Source organism: Carlito syrichta, unplaced genomic scaffold, assembly GCF_000164805.1.
Source record: "Carlito syrichta isolate Samal-C Ts95f unplaced genomic scaffold, Tarsius_syrichta-2.0.1 Scaffold303604, whole genome shotgun sequence".
In the NCBI taxonomy this organism is placed as follows: Eukaryota; Metazoa; Chordata; class Mammalia; order Primates; family Tarsiidae; genus Carlito; species Carlito syrichta.
The window spans coordinates 936,634-944,625 of NW_007247700.1; the positions used below are offsets into that span (position 1 = coordinate 936,634).

At 57.2% G+C, this 7,992-nt stretch overlaps 1 protein-coding gene across 1 annotated transcript in view; it reads left to right on the plus strand.

Moving 5' to 3' along the window:
• Nucleotides 1-7,992, plus strand: part of IGSF9 (immunoglobulin superfamily member 9) — a 17,694-nt gene that overhangs the window by 6,738 nt on the left and 2,964 nt on the right. Inside the window, exons 4-14 of the mRNA XM_021712684.1 lie at nucleotides 308-462; nucleotides 702-819; nucleotides 2,453-2,594; nucleotides 2,691-2,836; nucleotides 2,924-3,066; nucleotides 5,490-5,630; nucleotides 6,176-6,292; nucleotides 6,484-6,634; nucleotides 6,829-6,952; nucleotides 7,218-7,393; nucleotides 7,632-7,882. Of these exons, the coding sequence (XP_021568359.1) occupies nucleotides 308-462; nucleotides 702-819; nucleotides 2,453-2,594; nucleotides 2,691-2,836; nucleotides 2,924-3,066; nucleotides 5,490-5,630; nucleotides 6,176-6,292; nucleotides 6,484-6,634; nucleotides 6,829-6,952; nucleotides 7,218-7,393; nucleotides 7,632-7,882 (1,664 nt within the window). The remainder of the gene's footprint in view (nucleotides 1-307; nucleotides 463-701; nucleotides 820-2,452; nucleotides 2,595-2,690; nucleotides 2,837-2,923; nucleotides 3,067-5,489; nucleotides 5,631-6,175; nucleotides 6,293-6,483; nucleotides 6,635-6,828; nucleotides 6,953-7,217; nucleotides 7,394-7,631; nucleotides 7,883-7,992) is intronic.

Consider the following 7,992-nt stretch of genomic DNA (forward strand, 5'->3'; position numbering starts at 1 on the left):
ACTGGCTCATGCCACTGGCAAAAGAGAGCTTAGAACCCAGGCCTCCTGACTCCCAGAACAGTGCTCCTCTTGAGGATACTTAGCTCTCCCCTGTCTCTGGATACCAGTGTGTGGGGATGGGCTGGTGCAGCCCTCACTTGGCCCTGAGGGTAGCAGACAGGGTGGCCCTGGTCTGGGATTCCAATGAGGCTGGGTGGGCTGGTGGGCAGAGGGCTGCCGGCCCGAGGGGTCCGTCTGCCTGGCCCTCGGACACTGCTCTTTGGGCCGGTAGCCCTTTGGCAGCTCCTGTTGCTGCTCTCCCGGGCAGCGCCCCCTCAGTTGCAGGAGACGCCTCCCCCAGTGCTGGAAGTGAAGGAGCAGGAGCCTGTGACCCTGCGTTGTGTGGCCCGGGGCAGCCCCCCACCTCGTGTGACTTGGAAGCTCCGAGGACAGGACCTTGGCCGGGGCCAGGGTCAGGTGCAAGTGAGTCCTTGGACTGGGCAGAGTGGGCCAGATGGCGTATGGGGGGAAGGTGGGGGCCTGGGAGCGGGACTGGAGGACAGAGGGGGCAAAGGCCAGGCTGGAAGGTGGGCCAGAGGAGGGGCTTTACCTTGGCTTCCCTGAGCCTGAGGTGCTGCCACCCTCTGCTGGCCAGCCTCAGAAGTGCAGGGTCTGAGGCTGGTGGGCGGAAAGGGACCCTTCCTCACCTACTCCTTTCCTAGGTGCAGAACGGGACGCTGTGGATCCGGCGGGTGGAGCGGGGCAGCTCTGGGGTCTACACCTGCCAAGCCTCCAGCACTGAGGGCAGTGCCACCCACGCCACCCAGCTTCTGGTGCTAGGTGCTGTCTGGAGGGAGGGCTGGGGTCCAGGGAAATGTGTGAGAGGACTGTGAGCTGTGGCTGAGGGGGACTTGTTCCTGAGAGCGGGGCCTGTGTGGGCGAGGGCTCTCCCACTGCAGGCTCTTGCTCTGAAACCAGCATTTTAATTTCAAAATGTTCAATTGATATTTAGTGCCCAGCAGTGTGTTACAGTGGAAGGGACATGGTACCTGTGTTAGGTGGTGTGCCATGTGCTCCCTGAGTCCTAGGTTCCTCATCTTTATAAAGAGAGTCGTATCTGCCTCTTGTGATTGAGGCTTCCTTCCTTCTTAGGAGTGAGAGTGGATGTAATTAGGTTCAGCCTGGCCCAGGGAGTGGCACAGAGTCATTTCTGGCCAAGACCCTTCCTTGGAAGGAAAGCTGAGATGTGTATGGTCTGGACTCTGCCTTCATAGAGCCGATTGTCTATATGGCCAAATAGACACACTGGGGAAACAACAAGCGTTGATGTCCGGAGTTCTGTGAGAAAGGCATGCTGGGTAATGGCTAAGGGCATTATCTCTGGTGTCAGGAAGGGCTTGAATAGGAATCTTAGCTCCCCTGCCATCTTTGGCAAGTCACTTCATAATCTCTCTGCTTCTTCATCTATAAAATGGAGGCAGTCATTCCCACCAGAGGTTTTTGTGAGGATTAAATGAGACAATGCAGGCAATGTGCTCAGCACCTAGTGCCCAGCACACTGTAGGTGCTCAATACATGCTGGCTCTTATTGTTACCTCTTGTTACTGACTACTCATGGGTTCGGGCCCAGAGAGGGGAGAGCACAGTGGAGCTGCCAGAGTCAGAGGCGGGGCTGCAGGGGGCATGTGGCTTGGCCAGGCCTTCGGAAGGGCATTCCGATGGGGCTGCAGGGAACCAAGGTGTGAAGATGCGGGAGAGCCTGGCCTGAGGACAGCCAGCTGCCCTTCCTGACCTGGAGGAATTCCTGAGGGTTGACATGGAAAGAGGCTGGCCAGGAGGGAGGGGCTGGGTCATGGCTCCGCAGGGCTGGGTCGAGAAGCTTGAGCGTAGTGTGATAGGAGCCAGGAACTACTGCAGGTTCCCGAGCAGAAGTGTTCTGTGGCTGAAGGGGCTGTTTCTGCATGAGTGGCTGTGAGCGTGCGGGTGAGGGGGCCGTTTCTACGGGTGGCTGTGACTGTGGTAGTAATGGGGTCATTTCTGCATGAAGGGCCATGAGTGTAGTCGTGATCCAGCCCCAGTCGTGACAGGGAGCCTGGCGTCGTGAGTTGCAGCACCTTAGGGTGAGGTGTTGGGTACCTGGGCTAGGGTCGGAGACACAGTGATTTAAGATGTGATGGGGACACAAAGGGTGAAGGAACAGAGCTAAAACTGACTCCTCTGAGTGCCCGTGATTTCTAGGTGGGGGAACTGGGTGCACGGGGTTGCCCCAGGTGGAACAGGGAGAATTTAGGGAGAGGGGCTGTTCTCAGGGAGACAGTGGGCTCTTGCTCCGTATGAGGGGAAGGTCCTGTTTCGGTTCCCCCACGGCTCTGTGACAGCCAGTCCTAGGTGCCAGAGGACAGGGTGGGGAAGAGCTGGAGAAGGATCTCAGGGCTCTGTGGGCTGAAGCTCCTGCTCTCTGTGCTCCCCGCAGGCCCCCCCGTCATCGTGGTGCCTCCCAAGAACAGCACAGTCAACGCCTCCCAGGATGTTTCCTTGGCCTGCCGCGCTGAGGCGTACCCCACCAACCTCACCTACAGCTGGTTCCAGGACAGCATCAATGTCTTCCACATTAGGTGGGTCGCTGCATTAGGAGGGGTGGCCGTGGGGACTTGGTGGACAGTCCTGGCTGGGCAAGGCCTGGGCCCCTCCTCACACATGCTGTATTGCAGCCGCCTGCAGTCCCGAGTGCGGATCCTGGTGGACGGAAGCCTGTGGTTACAGGCTGCCCAGCCCGATGATGCTGGCCGCTACACTTGCCTGCCCAGCAATGGCCTTCCGCGCCCGCCCTCAGCCTCTGCCTACCTCACTGTGCTCTGTAAGCTTGAGCCCAGCTCCTTCCCCAAACTGTTCCCCTCCCCTGGACCAAACCCTTCTCCCCTAGCGTGCCTCTGCTTTCCCCCAGACCCAGCCCGGGTGACAGCCATGCCTCCCGAGACGCCCTTGCCCGTAGGCATGCGAGGGGTGATCCGGTGCCCAGTTCGTGCCAACCCCCCCCTCCTCTTTGTCAGCTGGACCAAGGACGGGCAGGCCCTGCAGCTGGACAAGGTACAGGCTTGGGGCAGGGGGAAAGAAGGTCTGAGCTTGGTGTTGTTCTGGTCAGGACAGCTGGGTGGAGTTAGCTCAGTTTATCTTTTATTTTTTTCTTTTTTAAATTTTATTTATTTGAAAGATGTGGGGTTCACGTCAGGACTAGGTATTCAAGTGGTCATCGTACAGGTAAAGTTTGGGGCTTTCTTTGGTTCTCACTTTGCCTAGTTTGAGATCAGGTACCCTTATTAATGTTATGTGCTCCCCCTCCCTCCCTTGGCAGTTTCTGCCAGTCCCTTTCTTATAGTAGTATGGTTATATTCAGAGTTTGCTTATGAGTGAGAACATATGGTACTTAGTTCTTTTTCTGTGATAAATCACTGAGTATTATAGACTCTAAATGCATCCAAGTTGGTGTGAAGTCCATAAGAGTTAGCTCAGTTTAATTCAACTTAGTGACTAGAGAACATACATTTCTTTTTTCTTTTTTTTGAGTCCTTCTGCCTCAGCCTTCCAAGTAGCTGGAACCACAAGTGCATGCCTGGATGATTTTTTGATTTATTGTAGATTCTAGGTTCTAGGTCTTGCCAAGTTGCCCAGGCTGGTCTCCAACCCCAAGGCTCAGGTAATCCTCTCGCTTCTGCCTCTCAAAGTTCTGGGATTACAGGTGTGAGCCACTGTGCCCGGCTGGGAATGTACATTTCTTTTATAGAATTTAATTTGTAATTTTTAAGACGTGTTGCAAGGGAAACTATTTAAAACCTCTTGGGAAAAGTAGCCGTGGTTTAAGGTGCAGCTGGTTTTGTTTCTTTTTTGGGCAAAAGTGAGAGATGATCTCTGGGAAAAATGACGACAAAGAGTTAAGAAGCAGAGTTGAAGGTTAATTTGTGTGATGACTGGGGAATTGTGTGTTCCAGGAAGTATACACCTCCCGGGGAGCATACATTTCTTACCCGGTGCTGTGTGGGGTGCTGGGTGGGAGACAGGGGCAGGGAGGTGACCATCCTTAAAGAGGGTAGCGCTTGGATGGAAGATGATGATCAACACTCTGCTGGAAGGCCAGGAAGGGGCATGCGCCTTCCTCTTAGGGTGGTTGAGGACAGGCCAGCAACAGATTCTGGGACTCTGGTCATGGGCCTTGAAGGGCGGACAGTGATTCCACTACAGAAACCAGGGCCCGGAGAAAGGATGCAGTGTAGTGCGTTTATGGAATAATGAATCGTCCAATGGGGTGGGAGCCTGTAGAGACATGAATGGTGCAGTGAAAGCTGGAAAGACAGGTTGGGGCCAGAAGGAAGAGCTGTGGATGCCAAGTTAGTATTACCTCATTCCAAGGCGTTTGGAGTCTTTTGTTTGTCTGCAAAGACTATAAATTCCTTGAGGCTTGGTAGTGCATCTTTTAATCATAGTGTCCCCAGGGCTTCTACAATAGTAGTAGTCAGTACATATTTGTTGAATGTTTAAAAAAAAAAGTCTATTCAGACACCATGGCTCACGCCTGTAATCCCAGCACTTTGGGAGACTGAGGTGGAAGATTGCTTAAGGCTAGGAGTTCAAGACCAGTCTGGGCAACAAAGTGAGACTCTGTCTCTACAAAAGACTTAAAGATTAGCTGGGTGTGCTGTTATGTGCCTGCAGTCCCAGCTACTCAGAAAGCTGAGACAGGAGGATCACTTGAGCCCAGGAGTTCAAGGCTGCGGTTGGCCGTGATTGTGACACAGCACTCCAGCCTAGTGACAGTGAAACCTTGCCTCAGAAAAAAATAGTCTAAAGCCAGCTGGAGCCAGTGAGGTTTGTTCAACAATGGTGTAAGAGCATCTGAGTTGTGATCAGGAGTCAAGTGTCAGATGGAAACAAGCAAGAGAAACCAGATGCAGGAAGAGGGGTTCCAGGGCTGTTGGAATTGTCCAGGTGGGCGGTTGGGAGCTAGACAGGAAGACATGAAGATAGCTGGGCCTCACCCCCAGACCAAGGGACTTCCCAGGATGACAGGCTTGGCGAGTGTTTCACCAGGGGGAGTGAGGGAGAGTGAGGGGTCAGGCTAGCAAGGGGGACAGTGAGGCCTTCATATGGAAATGGGAGCTCTGAGGGGGAAGATGCTGAACTGAGTCATGGTGGTGTGCTGGGAAGGCAGCTGGGTGTGGTCCCAGCAGCCAGGGAGCGCCGCAGGGCTCAGCTCCAGGGTCACCATGCACACTGGGTTTTTCTGTGAGTGGCACCCTGGGATTGTGCAGTCACAGCCTCATACCCTTGGTGTAGTGGTCCCTCTGCAGGAAAAAGGAAAAGGCAGGACTGGAATTCAGAGCAAGGCCAGGCCTGGAGGGGAGCCGTGGTGTCCTCTGCACAGGTGTTTCTAGTACCGCCTTCCTCTCCTGAACTGCCAGCCCGGTCTTGCCTCTGCTGAATTTCTTTCTCCAGTTGTCATCTCTTCTTCCTTCCAGTTCCCTGGCTGGTCCCAGGGCACAGAAGGCTCACTGATCATTGCCCTGGGGAACGAGGACGTCCTGGGAGAATACTCCTGCACCCCCTACAACAGCCTGGGCACTGCTGGGCCCTCCCCTGTGACGCGTGTGTTGCTCAAGGTGAGGCCAGGGTGCGCCAGGGCCCGCAGCAGTGGCAGTGGCAGCAGTGGGTCAGATGGCTGAAGATGAGGCCAGGCTGACAGGGTGGGTGGGGCAGACACACATGGGGAGGGGCTTCCAAGTCTTCCATGGTGACCACAGCAGCAGCTGTCAGGTGGCTTCCCAGAAGTTTCTGCAGAGGTGGTACTGGGAGGTCACACATACCCACCAAGTAAGATGTCCTGTGCGGCCCCATCTCTCACCCTGACCACGCTGTCTCCCTCTCTCTGGAGCTCTGGGAGGGAGAAAGGGTGTTCCGTGGAGTATGCACGACTCCAGAGAGTCCTGCCTCAGCACACTGATCCTTACTGTGCCACCATTTCCCTCTGGCCCTACCCACCTGGCGACAGACACAGAGCTAGAGAGGAACTGAGGGGTGGAGAAAAAATGAGATGGAGACTGGGACCCATGGTGTGACAGGGAGCCCAGAGGGAAGCAGCAGCCGTAGACAGAGATGTGAGGGGGCCCTGAGAGAGGCCCCTCCCAATGCCGCATCTGGCTTGCAGCCTCCCCCAGCTTTTATAGAACGGCCCAAGGAAGAGTACTTCCAAGAAGTAGGGCGGGAGTTGCTCATACCCTGCTCTGCCCGAGGAGACCCTCCTCCCGCTGTCTCCTGGGCCAAGGTAAGGCTCCTGACCCAGCTCTGCCTAGTCATGCCCACTCCACCCCTGCCTCTTGGCACCCTGGCTCCTCTGTGGGAAGGAGAGGGCTGTCAGAGGTGGGGTGGGGAGAAAACAAGCCGCCCAGAGAGAAGAGGGGCGCCCTCGTGAGGGGTGGCTGCGTGTGTCCTCAGGGCTGACCAGTGGTTCCGCAGGTGGGCCGGGGGCCACAGGGCCAGGCCCAGGTGGACAGCAACAGCAGCCTCGTCCTGCGACCGTTGACCAAGGAGGCCCACGGACGATGGGAATGCAGCGCCAGCAATGCTGTGGCCCGTGTGGCCACCTCCACGAATGTCTACGTGCTGGGTTAGTGGGTGGAGAGCTGGTCAGGGGTTCATGTGGGACAGCAGACGGGAATCATTTTTGGAGGCCAGGGCAGGGAATTGTGGGCATGAGACCCTGGGCCGATGGGTGGAGGTCAGAGGCCGTGAGCCTCCTCTGCTGTCCACCTCTCGTCAGCGCCCTGACCATCACCCCTCCCTCCACTCCCCCTTACCCAGGCACTAGTCCCCACGTTGTCACCAATGTGTCCGTGGTGCCTTTGCCCAAGGGTGCCAATGTCTCCTGGGAGCCTGGCTTTGATGGTGGCTATCTGCAGAGATTCAGTGTCTGGTACACCCCACTGTGAGTGCCCTGCCCCTGCCATTCCTCGGCGCCAGCCTTGCCTTCCCCTCCCCATCCCGAATCTGTCCGGCCCTTTACCCTTTCTCTTGTTCCTCCATCCCAAGCCATCCTGGCTCTGCTGCCCTGTCTCCAGACTCTGAGGTGTTCAGGGCCCAGGTCCTGGGACCTTGGATGGTGGAGCAGAGGGGTGATCAGCTCTCTGGGCCCCAGACCTTCCTGGTCTTTCCAGCTCATGAGGCACCCCCCGTGTCCTCATGTCTCCCAGTGCCAAGCGTCCTGACCGTGCGCACCACGACTGGGTGTCCTTGGCAGTGCCCGTGGGGGCTGCTCACCTCCTAGTGCCAGGGCTGCAGCCTCACACCCAGTACCAGTTCAGCGTGCTAGCTCAGAACAAGCTGGGGAGCGGGCCCTTCAGTGAGATCGTCTTGTCTGTTCCTGAAGGTGAGCAGCCTCTCACTCCAGAGCAGCAGAGACAAGGCCGAGGCAGAGAGGACCTGGGTAGGAGGGGGCAGCAGTGCTGGATAGCTTGGGGGTCCAGAGGAGTGTGCGGACGATGATTTGGACTTGTCTTTAGGGGCACTGGGAGAATGGCTGGGCACTGGGGGCTCTGAAGGGTCAGAGGGACAGGATGAGGGACGCTGCGAATCCGCCCTCTGACCTGCCCGTCTGTCCCGTTCAGGGCTTCCTACCACCTCAGCTGCCCCGAGCCTTCCCCCGACAGAGATTCCGCCTCCCCTGTCCCCACCGCGAGGCCTGGTGGCAGTGAGGACGCCCCGGGGGGTGCTCCTGCATTGGGACCCCCCAGAACTGGTCCCCAAGAGACTGGATGGCTATGTCTTGGAAGGACGGCAAGGCTCCCAGGGCTGGGAGGCATTAGACCCGGCCGTGGCTGGCACGGAAGTGGAGCTGCTGGTGCCCGGGCTCATCAAGGTGTGCGCGGGAGGCAGGGCAGGGAGCGGCTTCCCGGGGCTGTCCTGCGGCCACTCTGTTCCTCGGGCCCCACCACCTCGCCCTGATGGGACCCTCGTCCCCTCCCGCGC